Raw genomic sequence first — 25,407 nt, 5'->3', positions numbered from 1 at the left:
CTCGCCGGTGGAGAACGCTTTTTTAACTAACAAAAGATACAGAAAAGTGCTGAATTTATATATTGGCGTCAAATCCGATTACTTTCTTACGTACAAAAATATTTCATGTTTATTGACAACAGCTGAACTTAAATTTATCTTACGTTAATTTTGCAGAAGTTTATGAATCTTTTCAAAACCCAAATTATATCTTTTAAATTTTTTGTATGAGCAACCCGGGCGATAAATGGTGAAGTGACTGATATGAAGTGGGAGTTTTAAATCCTGGAAACGAAATTAGGTAGCTTTTGCCGGAAAGTTACCCAGCAGATCAATGGCAAAATCATTTTTGTTTGAGCATCCTGCAATGTGCATGCGCTCGTTTCTAATAGTTATCAAAAGAAATATTTTCAAGGGAAATTTTTGAATTTGGCATGAAATTGCTAAATTTGGAATTTGCTTCCGGGAAAGGAGATATTTCTTCCAGACCTGAGAGTGCCTGAATGAAACTGTGTGTGGGGGGGGAGGGAGGGCATGTGTGTGGGGGGAGGGCAATGGGGGGTAACTGTGACGTCATGATTGCAAACATTTACGACAGTGTGTGATGGCAAAGTGTTTCCAAAGGCATAATAACTATGAATGATGATTTGACTTTTTTAAAATCAGGGCTCCTTTACAGGTAGCTGGCTTGATATTACCTTGTAAATATTGTGTAGATACTTTGAGATTTTTCATAGTTGCACGAATCAATTCTCCGCATTTATCATCTCCTTGTAAAGCCATTAGTCCAGTAGGAGCTAGAAATATGAAATTTCTTGTGAAAAGTTCTATGCATTAACATTAGAGTACAGCATACAATTTTTTAATCAAGAGTAATCTTGTGTTCCACCAAAAGTCAATACTACTTTCACTTTAGACTGTGAAAGCAATTTATCATTGAAAATTTGTCTTCACTAGGAATGATCTGATGTTGAATCTTGGTTCCTAACATACTCCAGTTTAGTGTCTTCATCAGAAGAGATCTGATGATGAAACTTGAGTTCTTATATACTCCAGTTTAGTGTCTTCATCAAAAGAGATCTGATGATGAAACTTTAGTTCTTATATACTCCAGTCTAGTGTCTTCATCAGAAGTGATCTGATGCTGAAACTTGAGTTCTTATATACTCTAGTCTACTGTCTTCATCAGGAGTGATCTGATGTTGAAACTTGAGTTCTTACATACTCCAGTCTAGTGTCTTCATCAGGAGTGATCTGATGTTGAAACTTGAGTTCTTATATACTTCAGTCTAGTGTCTTCATCTGGAGTGATCTAATGTTGAAACTTAAGTTCTTATATACTCCAGTTTAGTGTCTTCATCAGAAGTGATCTGATGCTGAAACTTGAGTTCTTATATACTCCAGTCTAGTGTCTTCATCTGGAGTGATCTAATGTTGAAACTTAAGTTCTTATATACTCCAGTTTAGTGTCTTCATCAGAAGTGATCTGATGCTGAAACTTGAGTTCTTATATACTCCAGTCTAGTGTCTTCATCAGGAGTGATCTGATGTTGAAACTTGAGTTCTTATATACTCCAGTCTAGTGTCTTCATCAGGAGTGATCTAATGTTGAACTTGAGTTCTTATTTTCTCCACATTAAAGTCTTTATTGACAAAATTCACAACTTATATAACTTACTTCCTAAAGCAGAAGCCCAACTTAAGTGATTTAATGTGACACCACCAACAACACTTTTCTCATGGGTTTTATTGGGACTATGAGATAAAAACATGTATCTTAAATACTCAAATTTGCACATTTGATGAGTTATAACTCAAATACGGAGTATTGAGAAAACAAAGACCAACATCAATCAACCAAAACTCACCTTGAAAAAAATCCTTTTTCTCCAACTTTGGGTACAGCTAATAAGCACAAAATATTTGTAAATGGGTCAAATGCAATTTCTTTATACCAAATATGCAAAATATTTGTCGGACAAAAGATATTGTTTATTAAAGTCCAACTTATCCTCTAATATGGTGAATGCCAAACAGCAGACTAACTCAGATAATGGGCATATATCGGGATGAGGGAATTTGTCGATCTCAAGAAGCCATGCTACTTGCAAGAACCCAAAACTTAGGAAACCAAGGTTAAAATAACTTATGTACATTTGGAAAAACTATAAAATCAAAAGTTCCAGCATAGGATTAAATTACAATAGTTGCCACCCATTCAATAAAAATAAAGTATTAGCACAGCTAGTTCATACTACGAGTTCGGACCTCAAAGGGTCAATTGCAAATTATGAATATTGTCAGCTTCCTACAAAAAAACCCTAAACTGTATCTCAAGTTTAACTAAACTGCGTATGCTAGACAAAAAGTTTTGATGGTTTTCTCAAGTTATTTGATGGTAAAATTCGAGATGAAAGTTGACAAGTCTGGGAATTAATAGATGATTGAACGGAAGTAAAAGCTGTCAAACAAAGATTATTTCTCAAAACTATTAATACTCTAGCAACCTCTAAAATCATGTAAGCGCGCGTCAGAGACTTAACTAGAACGTTAATTGGGGAGGGAGCATATTCATATATTCAGTAGTGCCCTACTGATTTCTTTTGAAATTCAAATCACTTTCATGTATTAACAAAAACACGTATTTGCTTACACTGTCAGTTACAAAACCTTCATGATGTTCCACACTTCCTGTCAATATTATACATGACAAATGAATGCATTCACATAAATGTACCTTGAACCATGTAGAAATGATCAACAACATTGCTACCGCATCCTAAAACAAGCTTTCCTTCCCGCAAACCAGAAGAAAAACATCGACCTCCAAAGACAATAACAGTTCTGTACATATTAAACATGGTTACTCAACAGTGAAAACAATGTCACACTTGCTTCCTCTTATATAAAGTATTCGAAATAAAAACAACAAAAAAGTCAAAACCAGTGAACTATGTAACAACTGGAATGATAACTTCGCCGCCATCTTCGAAGGCAGCATGATGCCAGCTTGAAGGTAGCTCTAGTCGCTTTTGTAAAAAATATGGCATTTTTATATTTATAAAATTTAAACCGTGCGACATGGGATTTGGAGAGATAAAAGGATGCCCAAGAAGCTGCTAGGCTAAGCATTGGTTAAGGCTCTCCGGATATAGACATCTATACTAAATACATAAAATTAAAAGACAGTAGCTATAAATTCTTCGTCACTTTAGGTCTTTAATACTTGTTTTTCCTCATGATCTTCATTTTTTCCAGTACAAGCTTTGAGTGGAAGTTTTCAAGCATGGCTATCATTATATTAACAAATAGCTACATATTCCAAGAAGGGTAACTTTCTTTATGACACTGCAATTCAATGAAAAGGAACTTACAAGACCAAAACAAGCTTTTCAATGTATTCAAAGCCCAAACTCTTTTTCCTAGACACTAGTTTACTTTTTAAAGAAAACACATAAAAATGTAACAATAGAAAACCAAAAATGATTCCAAACTGTATATGCAATTCATCGATATTTCTTTTGAACATATTTTCAGTAGACTCCGTGTTACTTATCTTCGTCAAAATGCTTGGAATCATTCGTGTTTTCGTTGGTCAATGAGTCCTCATCCAAAACTCTCGAGCGTACGCTAGGTGCTTGAACTACGTTCAATTTCATTAAGCTATCTTCAACCTGGCGTCGTCATTTCTTCTCTGTCAGGCTTGATTTTGTTTCACTGTTGGAAGTTTCATTTTCAAGTATTTCTTCTACCTCAATCCATGAATTAGAACATCTGTAATAAATGTTAGGGAATTGTTTATGCACAAAATATGCACAGACAAAGTTATGGAGAAGAAGAGAAACATCTCTAACAATGTCACAGATATTACGAATGGCGTAAGAAAGTGTTGATGACTTTAATATGTCAAAACAAGTTTAAGAAGACAAAAAGCGTGTCAAAAATATATGATTGAAAATTTGCTAACCGCATGTACAAGCACCAATTTCAGAACTCGCTCCGTCACAAATTAATGGAGAATTAATCTCAGCATGCGTAATCAACTGCACCAATTCTCCAAGTTCATGGTCATGGTAACGACCAACTGTATGTACTAGTACCGATATGGAGTAATTAGATCGCTTTGTATTAAATTTTCAGAAAAACTATCTGCGCATGCGCAGTCTGCCTTAAGCATGCGCAGTCAACTTGACTAGCTGCCCAACTTCATGGTCATGGCAACGACCAACTGCATCTACTATCACTGATTTTGAAGTAAATAGCATGCTTGGTAACAATTTAATAAAGAAATAGTCTGCGCATGCGCTTGAGCATAGGCAGTCCACCGGAATAATTGTTCATAGTCATGGCAACAACTAATTAGATCCACTTGCACTACTTTCGTGGCAATTACCTCACTTAGTCGCAAATTATTAAAGAAATCATCTGGTAATGCGCAGTAGTGACTTAATTAATACCACAACTTTCGTAAGCCTCTGAATTTGTGTATGCAGTGGCTTAAGGGGGCCAAACTTCGGTCGCGACCGCACTCTCCCTGCGTAACCCGAGCAAAGTCTAGAGAGTATAGTAAAGTGGGACCGACACCCCCACGAAGGTCATAATCAGATGAGCGAACTTCCGGCTTCAATTATCTTACTATATTTTATACATGGTGCGTTATCCAGTGTAATATACATATCAGTGGCTCTCACAAAATTTCCGGTGATGTAATTACAAGAAAATAGGCACCAATAGCACACACCGACGAATAGCACGTGACCACTACGTGTTCCGAGTAGTGAGAATGTAATATAATTTCCCATTTGTTTGTTTGTCAAAAACGATTAACCAAGGTAAATTAAATTAGTTCAAGTAAAAGTTTATTTTGACTGTAAGGATCTTTCATTAACAACATTACGATTTGAAATATGAAAGTTCAACTCTGACATTGCGAATGAAATGGATGAAAATCATAGGATTGCGAATGATTTTGAAAATCTACTTGTTATTGGAGACGACGACAACCACAACAGACAAGAAAATGCTAGTCAAGTTAATACGTCATGTGAAAATTGTGGACATAGAGAAAAAGTAAGAGGACGGAGAGACTTGAATAATCTCGATAATGATATTATTAATTTGAATGAAATTGAGAACAGACATGTTGGCAATCAAGAGCAAAATCTAGGAAGATCAAATTCAAATGTACTGTCTCAGGTGGTTAATCGTCAGAAAAATACAGAAGAAGATATAGAACGCTCTGGAATTGACCATCAATTTGTTTCAACAAGTACCACAAAAAATAATGGTTTTTCATTGGAACATCTGGGAAGATCAAATGTACTGTCTCAGGTGGTTAATCGTCAGAAAAATACAGAAGAAGATATAGAACGCTCTGGAATTGACCATCAATTTGTTTCAACAAGTACCACAAAAAATAATGGTTTTTCATTGGAACATCTGGGAAGATCAAATGTACTATCTGAGGTGGTTAATCGTCAGAAAAATACAAAGGAGGATATAGAATGCTCGGGAAGTGACCATCAATTTACTCAAACAAACACAACAAAAAATAATGGTTCACCACAGATCAATCATCATTTTCAAGGTAGGAAATGAACTTTACCAAAAGCATCTGACTATTGTTACTGGTAGTGTGCATTAAGGGGGAAGGGGTTGTCTATATACCTCTGCAATACATGAGACATTTCTTACTTAATTTTACTGGAGAAAGTACTTTGTTGCCCAACTTACTTTTGACCCACATGTTTTTGTCAAGTTTTTAACTATTGATTCTTGCTGTCCGATTAATTCCTGTTTAGCATGGAAACTTTTACTTAATGTCCACAGCTGCACTCAGAAGGCTATCCTTGATCACCTAAATACTTCTGAGCATTGCATTCTATGGAACAATACTGTTGTTTTTGGTCGTGGTGAAGAAGTCAACTTTTTCATAAATGATGAAGCCACTTCAAGGAATCATGTTGAATTAGTTGGCCATATTTTGTCAGATGGCCAAGCTCAGTTTATGATTAGGAACGCAAGCAGCAAAAAAATGATTTACTTCAACAAGCAAAGAATCAAAAGTAATTCTAAATGGATTCCATTAAAGACAGGAGATGAAATAGCAATTTCAGGCTTGGTGTTCACCGTTCATATCGTTCCTGGAACATTTCATGACATGTTTTCTATTCAGTTTGATTTGCCAAAGGTTTATGGAACAAGCATTGTCAATCCATCTTACTCTAACATCAAGTATAAAACATGCAACCACGAGACGAATGTTCTACCAGAAATGCAAGTACCTGTTTCTCCACATCAATCTTATCACTATCCACAGCCATATCCTAATTTAGCAGGTAACTATTTTGATGTACATGTCATGTTATTCCTTTTTCAAATTGAAATAGACATTTCATATCTAAATGTAAGACAGCACATGTTTAAAAATGCCACATTCAACACAGCTTATAAAGAAACAAAGGATATTCTGAAAACCGGCATTTTGAAAATCAAAAATATTGTCAAATACCCTTATTTTATGTGTGTATTTGATTGACCCAATGACGTTTTTTCATAATATCCTGTTTTTGATGAAACTTGTAGTTATCAAAGTCTCAAGACCGGTGCTCAAAAAGAAATAGTGAGCTTCCTAAGGCTAACAGCAGGTCATTATAAAATTTTGGCAGTTTTTGATAGCATAGGAAGTTTACTTGGTCTGCCAGACAAAATTTTAATGTCAGCTCATATTTTTTCTTTTTTTTTTGAGCCTTGCTCTAGAGAACTGATTAATTCACCTACAGTATATGTTACTGTCTGAAACAGCAATTTCTAAATCAAACATTTTTAGATCACACAAGGGAAACTCCAAGGGAAGAACCAATTAACATGGAAATATCATTTGAAATGGTTCAGAATGCTTTCAAACCCTATGAAGGAAAGGAAGGTTATATCGATTTGGCCAATTTACAATACATTGCTCTTGAGGTTGTTGGCGAATGGAAAGAACTTGGTCGAGTACTGGGATTGTTTGATTGGCTAGTTATAATAATAGACAATGACTACAGAAAAATTGCTGAAAAAAGCTATCAAATGATGAAGACTTGGGTTTACTTGAAACCACATGAAGCAACACTTGAAAATTTGGGTTCAGCTTTGAAACATTTAACGGTTGAACGCAGAGACCTGGCCGAAAAATATTGTAACATCGCCGTGCAAAGCCGCGGCGAAAGAAATGGCCACAACTGATTTTAAATAATGGGTATAAAATTTTGTATTTAATGGATTTTGTAATTTTATTCTAAAATCTCTAATTCTAGATTTGAAGCATTTTTACGGGGGCTGGTGAAATACTATTTATCAGAAAAAAAACAATAGTCGATTGCATATTCTACGAACTAATAGTGGTTTCAGCTTTCGTGTTTAAGATTTTTACTTTAACAAGCGAACAAGGCGCGACGAAAAAAGTGCATCCTTTACTCTATTTAAGAAAACAAATGTGCAGTTTTTTTACATGATTTCATTTATTATGTTGAATTTTGTGTATTGTATAGCAAAGAGCAAATAAAAAAAATAGAGCAAATAATAAATAAGTAATTTAGATAAAATTTATAAAAATCAATTAAATAATCGTAAAATTAGAACAATTTTTATAATTACGAAAATATAACTCAATAATCGTGGAATTAGAAACAATTTTCAAATTTTACAAACAATAACTAAATCATCTTAAATTTCAAATTTAAATGTCCTATGATGCAATCTCCATTTTCATATTAAAATCACTCAACAAAACATAGCGATGACAGTCTTGGAAAGTCACATTTCTATTACAGGTAGCAAAATAGTGCAATGTGCGTCAATATAGCTACAATTGGCACGTCACAAATGCACGAATAAAAACGAAAATTAAAACGACCACTTTGTGTCGACTCGACCTACTTCAACAATATCGAAATTTGGGACAGGTATTACTTTCTACTATTTTTAGAAGGTGGATTTAATATCGAAAGGTATTTGCTCCAGCGCTAGTTTCACTACGATAGTAGTAATTTCCCGCGCTGAATATTCGGAAAGTGCAAGAGCTGTCCGCTAAACTGAGGAAGCTCCATACAATTATTCATGACGGTCTTGTCAGACATAACTTTTTGCATATCTCATTACATTCAACATGCATCACATTCCAAAACGTTTTCATCCCTTCCATTCCCTTGTTACCTGTGCCATATAACATTTTATTGCGACTGTGTATCTGTGGATCGGTTAGGAATGTTGTGGATCGATGATCATCAGTTGTCCATCCTTGATGATCAGTGATGAGTAATTCACCACCCGATTTCTCGTAGGTAAAATGGCTGAAACGGAATAAAATGGATGTTCATGTCTTTATAACGCGACTCAATATTGTTCTATACGTTTTATAGTCTTTGTTAGGATTCTTTGCGCTTCATGCTAATTTTTCGTATTCAACTATTACCTCCCTTGTACTATTTTTCTAATTGTAATTTTGATATTATATACGTACAATAAATAAAAATAATTTGTAGAGAGGTTCACGCTGTACAGCAGACTGCCATTTTCTTTGTTTTGACATAGAATAGAGAATACATAGATGGGCAACTCGAGTCTCAAATTCTACATTTTAACCCACTTTACGTCTCCCACTTCGTTTATTTTCGTAGTAAACATTCTACGCTTTACTGGCCAGAGTAATGGTGGGCGTTAAATTTTTTACATTTAAAGATTTCTAGATGAAATTGCCACCAAGAGAGAAGACAAAAGCATAAAAATGTTTTGGTGCAAATTAAATGATGACGTCGCTTCACCACTGCCTGTAGTGAATACGACATACAAGTAATACTAAAGTAAATGATTTGAGCCCGGGAGTATTGTTACATGTTTGTAAATGTAGATTGTACAGGTTGATATAGTCCTGAGAAGGACTGTTTTTGTTGTTGTTGACTGACGTTTCGACAACCTTAGCGGGTTGACTCTGAAGATGACTACCGCTAAGGTTGTCGAAACGTCAGTCAACAACAACAAAAATAGTCCTCAGGACTATACCAACCTGGACGATCTACATCTACAAACATACAAGAAACACGTAGGAAATAGTAGGCTATCAAAAAATACTGGCACCACAATTCTCAGTGTTCTACAAAATACTTTGGTAGAAAAACAGGAGCAATGGAAGACATCTGATGGATAAATACACCAAGTTTAATTCAAAAATAGATTTGGTCAAAAAATAGTTTAGTCAAAAAGTAGGTTTGTTCAATAAATAGGTTTGTTCAATAAATAGGTTAAGTCAAAATATAGGTTTAGTCAAAAATGAAACTTGTGGGAAAAATCGTTAGATTTATCTTCAACAAACCTGAATGCCAGCACCAATTTACAACCAACACCATTTGTATTGACAAAGTCCCAGTTGTTGGTTAATCTGGTAAAGTTTCCTTGCATGTATGGTTCAACATTGTAAATCATAGAAGTCGGTTGGCCATCACGTTTGAAGAGTTGAAGCATTACAACTGGTAAGAATTGGATTGGACTGACTTCAATTCCTGAAAATGGATAGCAATTTGTAAAAAGGATGGTAGAATCCATGAGCAAGTTGAAAGACAGTTTTTTCATCGAGAAAGCTATCTACTTATCATCATATTTCAAGTATATTAGAAGTAGTGAAATTTTATTGAATAAAGACGGTTGTCTGACTTCCAGTAACTATGTATATTAAACTCATTCCGCGTGATATTTTTGTGTTTGTTTCAAATACCGTGCTTGAAATCATTCATTAACCTTTCTTGTACAATTCTTCATTAAACATTCCTACGTAGTAACGGGCAGTCATCTGACACGTGACATCCTCCAGGTATTGCTCAACAGCACGTGACTTCTTGTATTGTTTTCCAAGATACTTTCCCATAGGCTCATCCTGACTAAGGTATTCTACCATGTAGGGATCCCTTAAAGCTCCTTCCTTCTCTTTGGAGAGACTCAGAGGTTCCCCGATGTACACAAGAGTCCTGTGAGTTCGCCAGCGAGCTCGAATTGCGTCATACGACCTTATTTCACATTCTAAAGGGAAAACAAGATATTGTCAGTTCTACCGAAAAGGCATCGCACAAACATATACCTTGACAAGCCGTAGGGGATTTTAAGGTCGACCCCGTCTCTCAGATGCATGTATTTTACATGTTTGTGGATGTAGATCGTCCAGGTTAGTAACTTGTACGATCTACATCAACAAACATTTAAAGATACTCCCGGGTTCAAACCATTCACTTTATTACATGTTTTTTGTCTGATGAGTTTAAACTCGTTTCGTGATTGCTGGTTGCCACATGGCAACGGTGGGAAAGAAACAATTAAATCAATTTAATTACGATTCAATTTCTTTAATGTGAAGTGTCTCAAGGCTGATTTCCATTCAGTGCAAATTGTCACGTGATCACGTGATCGCGATCAAGTTCTTTTGAATTGTGTCTAGCAGTGTAAAACTGTTCCGGTCGAGAGCTTACAATGGAAAAAAAGTGCTCGGAAAAAGTCGATCGCGCGACAATTTGCATTGAATGGAAATCAGCCTTTAGCAAGATACAAATTGCAAAGGTGATACAAGTTGATGGCTTGGAACCACGTACGCATGTGGAAATAAAATATATCAAAATATTTTCCAACTTCATACATACGCCATTCGTGATATCAGGAAAGAAGAAAGGCGAAGCAAAAACATGGCGTACTTCAGAGTTAACAATTTTCAGTTTGAGCACGCGCGCTGGAATAAGGGCAGTAATCAATAACAGGGAATTGCAAAGAAGCAGAAGCGGTCAAAAGATGAGGTCATCTGTTTTGGTACACAATTAAGTTTTACCAAGCAATGTACTGAAGACACTCACCATGTACATCGTTATCCCCTTCGTCATCGGAGTCACTTCGGTAAAAAGTTGGCGTGACAGCAGGAGATTGAGTATCGATGGTTAAAGTTTCTGTAGTCTCGGAAATTCTATCAACCATTTTAGCAGAAGATTGAGTATTGATTGTTTCTGCTGTCTCCGAAATTCGATCAACCATTGGAGCTTTTTCTAAAAGGAAACATTCAATTAATTTTTTTGGTTTCTGGTGCTGAAACTCTCATGTCTTGAAACATCATCGATTTCAAACTAAATTTCACATAGAGTATTATAATTATTACCAAATTAAGTATTATAATTATTACCAAATTAAGTATTATAATTATTACCAAATTAAGTATTATAATTATTACCAAATTAAGTATTATAATTATTACCAAATTAAGTATTATAATTATTACCAAATTAAGTATTATAATTATTACCAAATTAAGTATTATGTTTTACAAAATAACACAATAGAACGGTTCCACAGATTGGTCTATAGCCGTGTCTGCATTTAGCCTGTAGCTACCAATCTGAGCTCAACCAATCAAAATCAATCAATCAAAAGAATTTCATATCAATCACAAATACATGTAGAAGGAAAAATTAAAACTTGTGTTTTAAATTTGTCTGTTTCACATTACTATTTTATAAAAGAAATAAAAGATGTTTTTCGTGTTTGCACTGGCTTATGCAAACTTCGGAGACGTTTGTGAGAACTCTCGAGCAGATGCAACCCTTGACCAAAGGCCTCCTTGGTATGCATAAGCATGTGCAAACTATAAACATTTTTTAATTCTTAAATCAAACATGTGAGACGAACGACAAACCTCTTCAATGTCAACATGTTTCTACTAAATATTTGCTTTAAATAAATGTCGGATAACTCCGTACGTTTTAAGATCATGTGAAAGTAAAACACGATTTTACGTTACTGTCTCACATGTTTGTAGAAGCACGTAGATTGTCCAGGATAGCGAAGTCCTGAGCACTGTCGGTGTTGTTGTTGACTGACGTTTGGACATTCTAAGTTGTGGTTATCCTCGTGAAGAGAATATGTCAGGTTGGCCATATTATAAGCAGTCAACATTAACACCAACAGTTCTTTTCTGGACTGCACTAAACATGCAACGATACTCCTGGGTTCAAACCATGCATTTTCACTTTATATATTATAACTTAAATTAACCTATATTATTATATGGCAAGCGTCACTTCCGGCCAAAAGGCTCATAAACATTTTTACCGGTCCATTATTTTCCCGTAATCGACCACGGTTCAAAAACGCGTAATTTTACAGTCAAATGTAAACAAACTTCGTAAAGCAAACAGCAAAACGCAAAAAAAAAACGAAACAAAAACCATTTACGAATGTGAGTCGAAGGAAAAACACTTGGAAAGCAGTTTAACTATCCAGACGATAAAATTTGAAACGATTTATTTTTTACTGACGAAAACTAGAAAAATGAAAGGCAACCCGTACAGAATAACAAAGACGAGAAAGAAAGCAAGCTTCATTTCAGGTCAAATAACGCCATATAATCATCCTTTTAATAACCTCGCTTTCTCGGTCTTTACTGAGAAATATCGGCCTGTACAAAAAAACTTCGGTCCGATATTTCTCCGTAAAGACCTCGAGCTCGGTTATTAAGGGCTTAAGTAAAGGATTTGTTTATAACAACACAAAAAAACAGCGATAAAATAAATACCACAGCTATCATGAAGTCGTAGTTCTTTTCGTCTCAAGTAAAGCGGTTCCGTTGTGCCGTATGTAAAACGATCCATTTCAACATAGGAAGGAAGTTCAAGAATCGTTAATGCCGCGTTGATCTTCTTTTTACTGTATTCATTGTGAGTGATAGTGGTTGGATTAAGACAATAATGAAGGAACAAGGTCATGGAACAGGACTTTAACAAATATGACATAATCCTTTGATTCGTTTGGCTGTATTGTAATACACAACTTGCTTTGTACAAAGCATTGATAAATTCATAATACTGTTCTCTGCTTTTTAGAGAATCCAAGTTTTTGTGAGCGGCCAAGCTTTCCTTCAGTTCGACCAGAGCGCTTTCAAGATAATGACACTTATTCTCTTCTGTTTTTGATTTCCAGTACTCAAATAGCATTTCTCCTGCCCGACGCTACAAAAAGTGAAAAGGTTTAGAACTTTAGAGCGTTGTGCAGTTGATAACGTAGATTGGATCTAAATCATCTACTTGAACTGTTTTTGGAATAAATAGCTCCCTTACAATACAGTAGAACCTGTATTAAGGGACACCGTATTAAGCGGTCACCCTGTGTTAAGCGGTCATATGGCAAAATCCCGAAAATTTCATAGTATAAATACCATTAAAGTGACCTTTATTAAACGGTCACCTCTATTAAGCGGACGCGGTCACCTTTTCCAATGTCCCAAACTTAATTTTTCATTGTTTTGAGACTGTATATACCGACCAGGTTAAGTAAATACACCCCATAATAGAATATATAATTCAACATTTTTTCTGGAACATGTCACTTATATTGTATACATGTCTTCATATTGTTCAATATAAGGACATGTATGTATTTATGTATTTATCTTCCGTAATGACTCAAAAGAGCCAACAGTATTTTCTGTTTTTGTGGACGAATTACAACAGTAATTTAAACTTTTCTTATGTCCCTTCAGCCATTGACATGAAAACATATCTCCAAGAAAGGGATATATATACGCACGGAATTTATAAGTTATAACCACTTTCTCTGTTGACACGCTTGCCATTGATTATTTTTCAGCAGTTTGAGCCGTGACATTATTATGTATACTATTTTAAATTTCCAGATGAAACTAAGAAAAAAATTGCTTTGCATCGTGTTGTTATTTGATTACACGTAGCCCGTCTGGCGATTTTCCTGAAAACCTATATTAAGCGGTCAACCCGTATTAAACGGTCACACGAGAAATCCCTAAGGTTGACCGCTTAATACAGGTTCTACTGTACATAGTATATGCAAATAGCACCGGAGGCTGAGTGTCACAGTTGCAGTGGCTTGGAGGTCCAGACGTCGGCACTCTCCCAGCGCACCACCTAAGTGTACCGATGAACTCAAGCTTGCTAATGACATAGCGCAGCATAAACCGAATTTCCCACCGAAATTTCAACATGCGATGCTCTAGTGCTCAATTATCTCGGTGTAAAAGGAAGCATGGACTGAAAACGGGATAATATACTTTCAAAATTTTTCTATTGTTTACATGAGCTTTCCTCATAAATTAAACCATAACATTCAAAAAACTTTTAAAATACAACTCACTAACTTACTATGTGTATACCTTGTGTCGAGCAAAGAATAATGGTGTATATTTCGCCAGATCTGCAGCCTCGATGGCAAACTTATAAGCCTGCATATAGGGATGTTTTTCTTTCAAATCATATTTCTGTGAGATTAGATTGAAATCATCAATGGGGATCTGTTGAAATGTGTTGACCAACAAACCCAAACTACAAGAAAGACCTTTCTTGTCGACTTTAGGAAGGTTTTTAAGCACGTAAACAGAATCGAGAAGGAGCACTGCCGAGTTGTACCACTGACCGAGAGTGGACTGGATCTCACCTTTGATTTGAACGCAAACACCCCGTATGAGGTCATGATCGTGTTTTTCTTTGTATTTCCACATTCCAACATTTTGTTTCTCGTTCAACAATGCGTCAAGGATTCTTCCAGCGCCTGTGATTGTATTATAGTACATGGTAATGTAAGGCAAAGCAGGAAGTTCTCAACAAATCACTCGTGTAAACATATTTATGAATGAAAAATAGTGAACAAGAACAGTCTCTACACTATCTAATACATATATAACTTATTATATAATATAAGAAATAAGATAACGTGTGTCAGTGTAGGTAGTGATGAATGAACAACAGAGAACAAGAACAGTCTTTACACTAACTAAAATATATAAGAAATAAGATAACGTTTGTCAGCGTAGGTAGTGATGAATGAACAGAGAACAAGAACAGTCTTTACACTAACTAAAATATGTAAGAAATAAAATAACGTTTGTCAGTGTAGGTAGTGATGAATGAACAACAGAGAACGAGAACAGTCTTTACACTAACTAAAATATATAAGAAATAAGATAACGTTTGTCAGCGTAGGTAGTGATGAATGAACAGAGAACAAGAACAGTCTTTACACTAACTAAAATATGTAAGAAATAAAATAACGTTTCTCAGTGTAGGTAGTGATGAATGAACAGAGAAAAAGAACAGTCTTTACACTATCTAAAATATATAAGAAATAAGATAACGTATGTCAGTGTAGGTAGTGATGAATGAACAACAGAGAACGAGAACAGTCTTTACACTATCTAAAATATATAAGAAATAAGATAACGTGTGTCAGTGTATGTAGTGATGAATGAACAACAGAGTACGAGAACAGTCTTTACATTAACTAAATATATAAGAAATAAGATAACGTGTGTCAGTGTAGGTAGTGATGAATGAACAGAGAACAAAAACAGTCTTTATACTATCTAAAATATTTAAGAAATAAGATAACGTGTGTCAGTGTAGGTAGTGATGAATGAGCAACAAAAAAACAAGAAAAATCTAAAGTTGCTGAATTTGTAAAGCGTAAAGAAATAGTTTTCACCATACATGCCAGACACTGACAAATTACTACACCGACCTTGTAAGTCTCCAGAAGTTCTTAAAACACGTGCCTTTCTGATACGAAGCTGTGGGGCAATAGGTATTTCAGGTTTTTCTTTCATAATAAAATCAACCATATCAAGAAGAGTTTGAGAACCTCCCTGCCAATAGATGTATCGGTCGATAAGAAACAGAATGGCTGCCATATTTTCGTACTCTTTTCTTTGTACAGAATGGTGGAGAATTTCCTTATAACATAAACATGACATCATCCGTATTTTCTTTTGAACATTGAAATGTTTATTGACGCGCAGATTATTTAGAATTGATATGGAAGAATGCGAGCACAGTTTATTTTTTACAATCTATTCAACCAAGAACCCATGTGCATTTATTTAAGAATGAATGCAGAAGCTGCGACTTGGTTTATCAGTGTACAGTTGGTGTTGGTCAGTCTATTAAGCGTATTTTTGTGTCTCGATATTTACAAAAAAAGATGTTTATGAAACCAAGTTTGCACAGGCTTATGCAAACCGAGGAGACCTTTGGGAGAACTCGAGAGTAGATCATTGCAAGCCCAAGACCGAAGGTCGAGGGTTGCACATGCTCGAGAGTTCTCACAAACATCTCTGAGGTTTGCATAAGCCAGTGCGAACACGAAAAACATCTTTTACTTTTTTTATAAAATAACAGTAATGCCAAACACACAAATTCAAAACAAACGTTTTAAATTTTTCTCTAACATGCATTCATGATCGATTTGCAAATTCTCTTTGATTGATTGATTTAAAATATGGTAGAGCTCAGTTTGGTTTGCACAGGCTAATGCAAAATGCGAGTACTCAATCATTGTTTTTATTTCATAAAATTTATTGACTACCAGTACGACAAAATAAGGAATATACAGAAAGGTAACACATGTCTGAACCTTTGATGTTTTTGTCCTCGCGCATGCCTTGACGCGCGATATCGGCCGCCATTATTCCAGCCAGTTGATTAGGCATTTTAACCTGATTTTAACTTTTTCCCAAACACTGAAATGATCGAAATGCTTGAAATATTCTCCATTCACTACTCAGCAATTAATGACGTCATGTTCTCTGCGTGGTTGGAAACAAGGGAGAAACACAAAACTTAATCAACTGGCTAGAATAATGCTGAATGGAGAAACACATGAGTGACCCTAGATTTTCCAGCGATCTGATTGGATGTGCAGCAGTGAGAAGGGGATTGGGTTGGAGTGTCTATTTGATTAAGGTCTGTGATCTCATAACTCAATTCTCATGCAAAGCATTTGTTGGTCTCGTTTTATTTCATGAATATTTCATAAGCCACCTCTTAATTCTAAAAACATATACTTTAAATGCATTTCAAGTTTTCAAATCAAAATGAGCAAGCAAACTTTTGATTGTTGCTACAAACTGATAAATTCAATAAAGCTGCAGCAATTGGCAAAAAAATGTCATTCACTGTTTAGTTTGGTCTGATTTTAGTTTTTCAGATGACCTCCCATGCAGTAAATAAATAAACATAAATCTACTTGATCGCTTCTCATTTTCACATTTGGTAAGGAAAATTTGAATTACCAGTATTAAGCCGTTAATAACCGAGCGCGAGGTCTTGACGGAAAAATATCGGACCGAGGTCTTTTATACAGACCGAGCCCGTAGGGCAAAGTTTGTACAAAAAGACAGAGGTCCGATATTTCTCAGTAAAGACCGAGAAAGCGAGGTTATTAAAAGGATTATTATATGGCATTATTTGACCTGAAACGAAGCTTGCTTTCTTTCTCGTCCTTGCTGTTTTTTACGGATTGGCTTTCGCTTTTCTAGTTTTCGTTCATAAAAAATAAACCCGTTTCAAATTTGTAAGTTTAGGTTTCAGTTTAACTGTTTTCCAAGTGTTTTTCCTTCGAATCACATTCGCAAATGGTTTTTTGTTTCGGTTTTTTTGCGTTTTATTGTTCGCTTTATGAAGTTTGTTTACATTTGAAAATTACGCGTTTTGTAAAATTACGCGTTTTGGACCGTGTCGATCACGAGAAAATAATGGACCGGCAAAAATGTTTCTGAGCCAATCAAAGCGCGCCATTTATCCGGAAGTGACTCTTGCCATGTAATAATTAAAATCAAAATCAATCAATTGATTATTGTTAAATTCTTTAGAAAAGTAATTTAATAATATTTGACCCAAACAAAATCAATCAATTGATTATTGTTAAATTCTTTAGAAAAGTAATTTAATTTATTGTCTCCCATGAATGAAGGTAATAAAATTGTATGGCATATGTAGAAATGAGCTGGCTTTGTTACTGCTTGCACACTGCTACACCCAAGCCTGGAGCATTGGACTCACAAGTGACGCAAAAGGCCCCATCACTACCCCTTCCAGGTCAAGACAAGGATCATTAGACACACAACTCACCCAAAAGGCCCCATCACTACCCCTTCCAGGTCAAGACCAGGAGCATTAGACACACAAGTGACCAAACAGTTCCCATCACCACCCCTTCTAAGTCAAAACCAAGAGCATTTAAAATCTTACCTGTAAAATATCAAAATTAGTCAAATGTGGAAAATTGTCTGATTTCTTGGTAATCAAATCTTTTACATTCAAACTTTTCTCTTTGCTTGCATTAAATTTGTCCACATATTGCCTGAATTAAACAGAAATTCATGTTTACTAATGACCTTATATGATATTGGTGATTTTTCCGAACAGTTCACAAAACCCTATCTAAAAATTGTTTCTTTACAATCCTTTGCAGGATTGCATTAACCTAGACAATCAAAATGTATAAACATGTCACACAAAAAGACGAATAATTAGGTCAAATAAATGTAGATCGTCCAAGTTAATATAGTCCTAAAAAGGACCATTTTTGTTGTTGTTGACTGATGTCTCGACAACCTTAGCAGTAGTCATTTTCACAGTCAAAAGGTATCTTCAGAGTCAGAGCCATTTTGACTCTGAAGATGACTACCGTTAAGGTTGTTGAAACGTCAGTCCACAACAACAAAAACAGTCCTTCTCAGGACTATACCAACCTGGACGATCTACATTTACAAACATGTAACGATACTCTCGGGTTCAAACCATTTACTTTATTAGGTCAAATAAGAGAGAAATTTGCCTTTGACAACAAACACAGCTGATTTTCTTGCAATTCTTTCAACAACTTACCACTTTTCTGGAACAAAGGGCCATGAATTGCTTTTCGCATCTTCCAAGAGACTCACCAACTCATCAGATAGTAGCTTCATCCAGCACGTGAAGACGTCAAATTTTTGATCAATCTTTAACATGTTTGTGTCTTCCATGTTTCTTGTGTTGACAAATTCATTAATAGAAGGACTTAACAAAGCAACTTCTTCAAAATATTTTCCATCAATTTCAGATCTAGAAAGTTCCACTAAACCAAGTTCGTTGAGTCTAGTAAGAAAGGAAGTGTCTTTCAGCGGTAGAGACCTTCGAAGATCTTTCAGTTGTATCATAATCAATTTCTCAGAAATACTTAAATATTCCCAGAGTACATGTAATGTATCTGCAACAGAAGTTTTACTTCTGATGCCCATCATACATTCATTTTCCTTGATGTTCAGGATTTTTGATGCCTTAACCAACATTTTAGAAGCTTTTGGATTTAATATTTTCTCTTTCACAAAGTAACTTTGAAACATGATATCTTGCCACTGTTTTTGATAAGTAATCTTGTCAACATTAATACCATTAACCATTACTTTGGTACCTGATTCTGGAGTCCTTTGACTTCTGGAAATCACAGAAAGAACAGTAGTTTCCAGTTCTTTTATTACAGACTGTAAGAAGTCAAACATCTCTGGGTTTTCAGCATTGAAAAGATCATCAAAACAAACCAATTTAAAACTGCTAAAAACTAGAATTATTGCATGCCTTTTTTCCTCAAGAGAAAATCTTTGAGAAGCAAGACGGATGATGACATCATTGAAATTCTTTTTCGATCTTGCCAATTGTATTGCACAGTTTATAACACAATCGACATTGTCATGCTTGTCAATTTTTATGAAAACTGCTTCAGATTCCTTGATATAGCAACCTTCTATCAAGCTTTTTATAATTGCCTGGCAATATGTTGTTCTACCTGATCCAGGATTGCCAACAACGTAAATGAGTCGATGTTTACTTTGATCTTCCTGAATCAGACTGCAAATCTCATCAGTGGATATGTTGGTAGAAAGTTCACTTGCTTGAGAAATAATTTCTTGCCCAAACTTACCCACTGAAAGTTCTTTTAAAGCCCAATTATTCATGCTTGATCTTGGTCAATGGACAATATAGTGCTCTGCAACAACACTTTTCGTAATTATATAAACTTCAGTCGTTGCAATCAACTTTCGAAATTCAAAAATCATATCATACGAAAAGTAAAAGTCACCTTCAGAAGGCAAGACAACTGAGTTTTGGAGGAAAACCAACACAAGCGATACTAGTATTTAGTTCAATCTTCGGAATGCTTCTTTGTCAAATTACCAAGAATCACCCACTAGTCCCTACTCAATTTTCAAGAGCTTTTCCAAAAAGCACATGACTAAAATACGTCAAATCTATGGACATATCACATAAAATGTCAGTTAAACATTAAAAAGATAATCACATGCTTATGTCATTTAGCAGCGTGCACTTTGGAAGAATCTGGCTTATACAGAAAGAAAGAAGCGTGTTTCTCGATAACTTTGCACATCAAAAAAGAATTACGTTCCGTAGCTAGGAAAGTTTTATTCGCTGTTGCGCCAGTAACGCATGACTTAATTCAAATTTTTCTTCGGGCAAGGTTAAAAATTTGAATCGCAAATTATTTTGAGCATCGTGTCAACTGTACTACGAAAGCAGGCACTCAGCTAGCCGTTTATATCTTCAACTTTTTTCGTTATGGCAGATCCTATCCAAGTATTAAAGCAGCCACATGTTATATGTCGTCTTGTTTCTATAGTAAGTATGTTGAGATTTTTTATGTTGACGTAGAAATATGTTCGCCCAAGACCAAAAGGCAAAAGCCATGTTTGTTCAAATATTATTTTTGGACTTTGATGTTCGCGCTCTTCTTTTGATGCCTGGATTCAGAAAACGATGTATAGAAGTTGAACAGTGGTTAACAAGATGCAACAGTTGTTCTGATGTTACCAGAAAGCAAAGTTTGTGGCCCAAATTTCTTCGTTAATTAGAAAATATTTCCGAATAATGCAAATATGCTTAAGCATCTCTGGTCGAATAGTTTTCCACTTTCGTTTTAGTACATCGGCTTTTCATTAACGAGGAACAATAATTTTTTACTTCAAATTTATTTTCTGTTTGCAGCTGGGAAGGGAAGTGTTATTGTTAGGATTTAAGTGCTAGATAAATGATACACCTTCCATGGTGTCGCGGATGACTCTCAGAGTCTGACCAACAATTAACAACCAAAGACATGTGCTTGACTGTTAAGTGCGTTTACTTTTTAGTCATTATGATTTAACTATTCCCCTACCCCTAGTCATAGACATCAGACATGGGCATACCAGGGCAGGTAGGGGGCAATAGCAACCCCCCTGACTATTGGCAGACAAGGCTAAGACGATGTAGTCTCTCCCTGTCTCCATTATGGACGACATGATGTTTGGTGTCTGGTCTTTTCAGTCTGTTAAAAGTAGCTGGTATGGCCATGGTCTTGGACTATTGGACATTGGAAAAGCATTCAAGTGCCATATGATTTTGTCAATTTATCTCACAAATATTTAATAATTTTCTAGCTCTTTGCTATTATTGTGTTTGGCTGCATTTCTGACAAAGGAAAGGCAAAATTGTTTTGGTATAGTGATAAGGAATGTGTGTACGACGGCGACAGTAGTGCTTGTAATTATGGAATAGCAATTGGTGTTATTGCATTCATTGCCTGTCTAATATTCCTTGCACTTGATTATTTCATGGATGCTATTACAAACATGGAAGTAAAGAAGTACATTTACTTGGGAGACTTGCTCTTTTCTGGTCTCTGGGCGTTCCTGTGGTTTGTAGGCTTTTGTTATCTTACTGACAAGTGGAGAAAGCAAAATGACAAGGGCGAGTTCCCATCACATGTGAAAAATAATGCTCAGGCAGCGATTGCTTTTAGCTTTTTCTCAATTTTATCTTGGGTAAGCATGACCTAATATTAATAGTGTATAATTATATTATTCTATTTTTAACCAATTTATGACTGGCAACGAATACTTTAATGAAACACCAAGAAATAGACCATCCGTAAATGGTAAATATTTTCATTCTATACGTATCAACAAGTATTACTTTCTATTGATGGTGACATGCAATACTTGTTGGAGCTTAGGGATGGAACGTGTGTATCATTTACAGTATCTTCGCGTTTTCTTGAATCAACAACTTTAGCAAAGTTTATTTTCATAGTGATAACAATAAATACAGATGTAACACTATAATTTCAGGGTTTTCAAACATTTTTGGCATTCAGAAGAGTTCACGATGGTGGCAACAACTTTGAGTTTGGAGGACACAGTCGACAACCATATGAAAATTCACCATACTCTTCATTCCCAGATCAACCCAACGATGACGATAATTATCAAGGGAAACCATTTGAACAATCTGGTGATCAATCTGGGGAATATAGACCACCCACTTACTGATTTGTAACCTCTGCCACAACTATTGCAATCGACTTTATTTAACATTAGTATTTCTCTAAAAAACATACACATTTGTATGAAGTGTACGGTCAAAGCTCGCCATAAGTCTTTCACTTTTAAGGGTTGAAAGTGTTTAAATTAAAGTAATCATTGGAAATAGTTGAATTTACTGTTCCTTCATAATATACATTCAAATGACGACATTTAAAGTGATCTGTGTGCTGGGTTCATTTAATAAATAAATGAATAAACCGATAAACGAATTGTTCATTATATTGTCTGTGTCATTGCTAGCTTGGTAATTAAGGGAAGAGAATATTCATAATGCACACTTTTCCAAGTTAAGTCCTTTTGAAATCAATTGCTATTTATTGATTACATGCATCTATAAATATTAAACCCACCACAGAATAGATACATCTTTACGAAAGGTCTACTCGTGTCGGAACCTTCCGCTAGATCGTATCTTAGCACTAAAAAAGCTTGGAACCTCATCTTCTTCACAAGATGATAATTATTTGTAAAAATTTCGGCAAACTTTTGCTTTAAACGTGAATTATAAGTAAAACAACATTCTCCTATAATACAACTCCATATTGATTTTGTGAAATTATCTTGCTGGGAAATCACGCATGCGTAGTGAAAAAATATGCCACGATTTTAGCCCTTTTAGCCGAGTGGTCCTTCTGTTAGATGTTTATTCTGTGCCTCCACCCACTATTATCAATTTAGCTGCCAATGATTCTATAAAAATGTGGTATTTTCTTATGGGCAATGAAAAATACTCTACCAAAATGATTTTTAGATAAATTTTATTGAATTTATTGAAACACCTAAATTTGTCTTTTTACAAGTGTATAACAATCTTTTTGGAAAGAGCGAGAACATCTAGGTAAAATAGATGACTTCTGGCTTATCTTACAAATTTGAATATTTTTTGTTAAATTAAAAAACATACATAACTAAGTTTACAGCATACAAGTATATGTACAAATTTATAATTATAGAATTTAAGGATAATTGACTGCCATATTTTCGGATGCAGCTCTTCTACTTGATGCATAAATTGGCCTGAAATGTGCATTTGTTTTCCCATTGCTTTCCACACTTCCCGATGAATGTCGTCTATGATTAACATCAATCAAAGGTCGCCGATGAACATTTGAAGGTGAGCAAGTTGAGTTAAAAGGCACGTGGTCGCCACTAGATGCAACATTATTGTGTCCAACAGATAAAGTTTCATTATTTGACACATTTGATTGGTTCACAAGTAAAGTTTCATTATTTGACAAATTTGATTGGTTCACGACAACTTGAAACCAACTGGGTGTTAAGAAGCTTGGTGTAGAACGCTCTATATCATCTACACCTAATTGGTCTGGAGTGCTACAAGTTTTAAGAGCCTTGTTTTTAGAAAACACATCCTCGTCTTCATCTGACTCTGTATCGTTCCATACCATCACTTGATCATCATCGCTGACCATAAGTTCACCCATATCCTCCTCATCACCATCGTAGCCACTTGACGCTATACTGCAGCTGGTCAAATTCAACGCAGTCTCATCCGATATGTGGTCGGCAGTCTCGTCGAAAAAGCGAACGCGCATAATTAAATCTTTTAGGTCCTCGCTCGGCGGTAACTGTAAAATATCACAGATAACATTCAAAAATGTCTAATGCATCCAAACAAATGAAATTTTCGAAAACACTACGATCTTTCAGCCTTCCCTCCAATGATTCGTAGCCAGGAGCAGCGAAAGATTGATAATTGAGAGGTTAATATTCATTTATACATGTTGTACTTTACAAAATATGTTTACCGTGCTTGCAAAGATTTATGCAAAGTAAAAAAACCTTCGGGAGAAAGAGTCTCTGCTTTGCACTGATCTGCTTCTCGAGTTCTCAAAGGTCCAACTCGAAACACGGTAAACATCTTTCATTTCTTAATTGAAATTATTTGTGATTAAATGAATATGCGCATCAAGATTATCAATCTTCCGCGGTCCCTGTAAAAAACACGGTGAAAAATTGCATTTAAAATCAAGCACCTTCAATTTGCTAACTTCGGAAAACTTCTCCGATTCATATCTATAAGGTAAAATAAGAAGATGGAAACAATGATCAATGATCTTCAAAGAGTCCTAGGGGCTGTTTACATGAGCCCGCTAGCTGGGATTCAGCGAAGCGCTAAATCATTTTGGCAAAGATTAAATGCTTTACAACAAAAAACTTATTTGGGCAATTTCTCTATGCTCTGACTTTGTAAATTTACAAAACCTTTACAATGAATACAAATAATTTAGCCTGATTCGAAAATTACACTTAAAATGACTTATGACGCTTAAGAAAAGGTTGTAAGTTTTGCGCTTGAAGTTTATGCTCCTTTCAATTACTCAAAATCATTTCACGCCTCGCTGAATCTCGGTTACCGCGGGCTCATGTGAACATCCCTTTACATTTTTGTAAATATTTAGTGATAAAGTAGCAAATGGCATCACAACGATCTTTATATCATGTCGAAAAGATCAATTTATCCAACCTTTCTTTGACGGCTTTCAGTCGACCATTTTGTTTGTCCGTAGGGCAATCTTGTGTTAAGCTGAAATGGTACATAATAAGATGACAAATGAAGGCAAAGAGTGTTAAAAATTTAATATGGAAACTCAGAGTATAGACATTAAAATCTAATCCCTCTTTTTTGATAGAGTGGTTACGTAGTCGTCTGTAATAACTATGATTGTTATCAATAACCATAAAAACTACTACCTCTCAACAAATAATTGCATTAAAAACACTGGCCATTTTCACAATTCCCTGTTTAAAAAATATTTTAGGGCAACCTCCTCAAAATACCATAACGTGTATATCAAAGAACTGCATGATTCCGCAGTAATTGAAGGCGTATGTAGACGTAAAAGAAAGGTGCTTCATGCTTGGAATTTGCAATAGCTACAATTCGCATGCTGTGAGAATGAAGTTTTTTCAAGAGTACAAACATACACGAATGCTAAATGACAGTGGCTGCCATGCAAGTCAAAGGATTGCAGCTTATTCTACTCTCTCTATGCTTCCAAAGTTAAAAACCTACCAAGAGTCTATAAGGAAACTCATACATCCCAAAACAGTACTTTTCTCGAAAGGAACATAAGTTTCCCAAGTTGGGGACCAAAATGTCTCTACGATACAAAAAAAGATTGTTATTCAAGACATAAAAACACAGTGCAATGTATAAAATGAAACGTAAACAACAAATAATATCT

General features: G+C 35.3%; 5 protein-coding genes across 11 annotated transcripts in view; 2 read left to right on the top strand and 3 right to left on the bottom strand.

Moving 5' to 3' along the window:
* Positions 1–2,894, bottom strand: part of LOC124448907 (ribokinase-like) — a 97,652-nt gene extending 94,758 nt beyond the window's left edge. Inside the window, exons 1-5 of the mRNA XM_046999857.1 lie at positions 2,717–2,894; positions 1,848–1,884; positions 1,658–1,734; positions 678–776; positions 3–26 (exon numbers count right to left, since the gene is read on the bottom strand). Of these exons, the coding sequence (XP_046855813.1) occupies positions 3–26; positions 678–776; positions 1,658–1,734; positions 1,848–1,884; positions 2,717–2,840 (361 nt within the window). The 5' untranslated portion in view covers positions 2,841–2,894. The remainder of the gene's footprint in view (positions 1–2; positions 27–677; positions 777–1,657; positions 1,735–1,847; positions 1,885–2,716) is intronic.
* The window catches only part of LOC124448908, a 75,818-nt gene extending 68,525 nt beyond the window's left edge, over positions 1–7,293 (top strand). The window contains exons 1-4 of one of the 4 annotated variants that reach the window (XM_046999860.1): positions 4,776–5,175; positions 5,311–5,566; positions 5,781–6,317; positions 6,809–7,293. In XM_046999860.1, coding sequence (XP_046855816.1) covers positions 4,918–5,175; positions 5,311–5,566; positions 5,781–6,317; positions 6,809–7,206 — 1,449 coding nt within the window. In that variant the 5' untranslated portion in view covers positions 4,776–4,917 and the 3' untranslated portion in view covers positions 7,207–7,293. Of the gene's footprint in view, positions 1–4,775; positions 5,567–5,780; positions 6,318–6,808 lie in introns of those variants that run through there. The other 3 variants (XM_046999861.1, XM_046999862.1, XM_046999859.1) reach the window with 3 other exon arrangements.
* LOC124448906 (cyclin-F-like) overlaps positions 1–25,407 on the bottom strand; it is an 88,981-nt gene that overhangs the window by 50,577 nt on the left and 12,997 nt on the right. For 2 of the 4 annotated variants that reach the window (XM_046999852.1, XM_046999853.1), the window contains exons 16-19: positions 25,236–25,323; positions 24,687–24,746; positions 24,196–24,235; positions 22,943–23,787 (exon numbers count right to left, since the gene is read on the bottom strand). In XM_046999852.1, the coding sequence (XP_046855808.1) occupies positions 23,158–23,787; positions 24,196–24,235; positions 24,687–24,746; positions 25,236–25,323 (818 nt within the window). In that variant the 3' untranslated portion in view covers positions 22,943–23,157. Of the gene's footprint in view, positions 1–22,942; positions 23,788–24,195; positions 24,236–24,686; positions 24,747–25,235; positions 25,324–25,407 lie in introns of those variants that run through there. The other 2 variants (XM_046999854.1, XM_046999855.1) reach the window with 2 other exon arrangements.
* LOC124448903 (alpha-protein kinase 1-like) lies at positions 7,463–20,088 on the bottom strand. The gene is made up of 9 exons (XM_046999850.1): positions 18,675–20,088; positions 18,036–18,147; positions 15,529–15,739; positions 14,168–14,562; positions 12,560–12,992; positions 10,851–11,036; positions 9,754–10,032; positions 9,332–9,518; positions 7,463–8,312 (listed from the first exon to the last, which is right to left on the bottom strand). Exons 1-9 carry the CDS (start codon positions 19,778–19,780, stop codon positions 8,078–8,080), a joined length of 3,144 nt encoding a protein of 1,047 aa, XP_046855806.1. The 5' UTR covers positions 19,781–20,088; the 3' UTR covers positions 7,463–8,077.
* On the top strand, positions 20,130–22,406 carry LOC124448912 (synaptogyrin-2-like). The gene is made up of 3 exons (XM_046999867.1): positions 20,130–20,459; positions 21,257–21,640; positions 21,947–22,406. The coding sequence occupies exons 1-3, from the start codon at positions 20,400–20,402 to the stop codon at positions 22,145–22,147; spliced, it is 645 nt and encodes a 214-aa protein (XP_046855823.1). The 5' UTR covers positions 20,130–20,399; the 3' UTR covers positions 22,148–22,406.

Source organism: Xenia sp. Carnegie-2017, unplaced genomic scaffold (assembly GCF_021976095.1).
Source record: "Xenia sp. Carnegie-2017 unplaced genomic scaffold, XeniaSp_v1 HiC_scaffold_23, whole genome shotgun sequence".
NCBI classification, from domain to species: Eukaryota; Metazoa; Cnidaria; class Anthozoa; order Malacalcyonacea; family Xeniidae; genus Xenia; species Xenia sp. Carnegie-2017.
Note: the sequence above shows the minus strand (reverse complement) of the source record. Positions and strands in the feature narration are given on the sequence as shown.

Bases quoted from the DNA above. Each gene is read 5' to 3' on its own strand.
- LOC124448912 (XM_046999867.1), top strand. From the start codon at position 20,400: ATGGCAGATCCTATCCAAGTATTAAAGCAGCCACATGTTATATGTCGT. The intron at 20,460-21,256 runs GTAAGTATGTTG...ATAATTTTCTAG, and splicing joins TATGTCGTCTTGTTTCTATA to CTCTTTGCTATTATTGTGTT. The intron at 21,641-21,946 runs GTAAGCATGACC...CTATAATTTCAG, and splicing joins TTTTCTCAATTTTATCTTGG to GGTTTTCAAACATTTTTGGC.
- LOC124448903 (XM_046999850.1), bottom strand. From the start codon at position 19,780: ATGAATAATTGGGCTTTAAAAGAACTTTCAGTGGGTAAGTTTGGGCAA. The intron at 18,148-18,674 runs GTAAGTTGTTGA...TGTTTAATTCAG, and splicing joins CCCTTTGTTCCAGAAAAGTG to GCAATATGTGGACAAATTTA. The intron at 10,033-10,850 runs GTGAGTGTCTTC...TTTTCCCTTTAG, and splicing joins AGGGGATAACGATGTACATG to AATGTGAAATAAGGTCGTAT.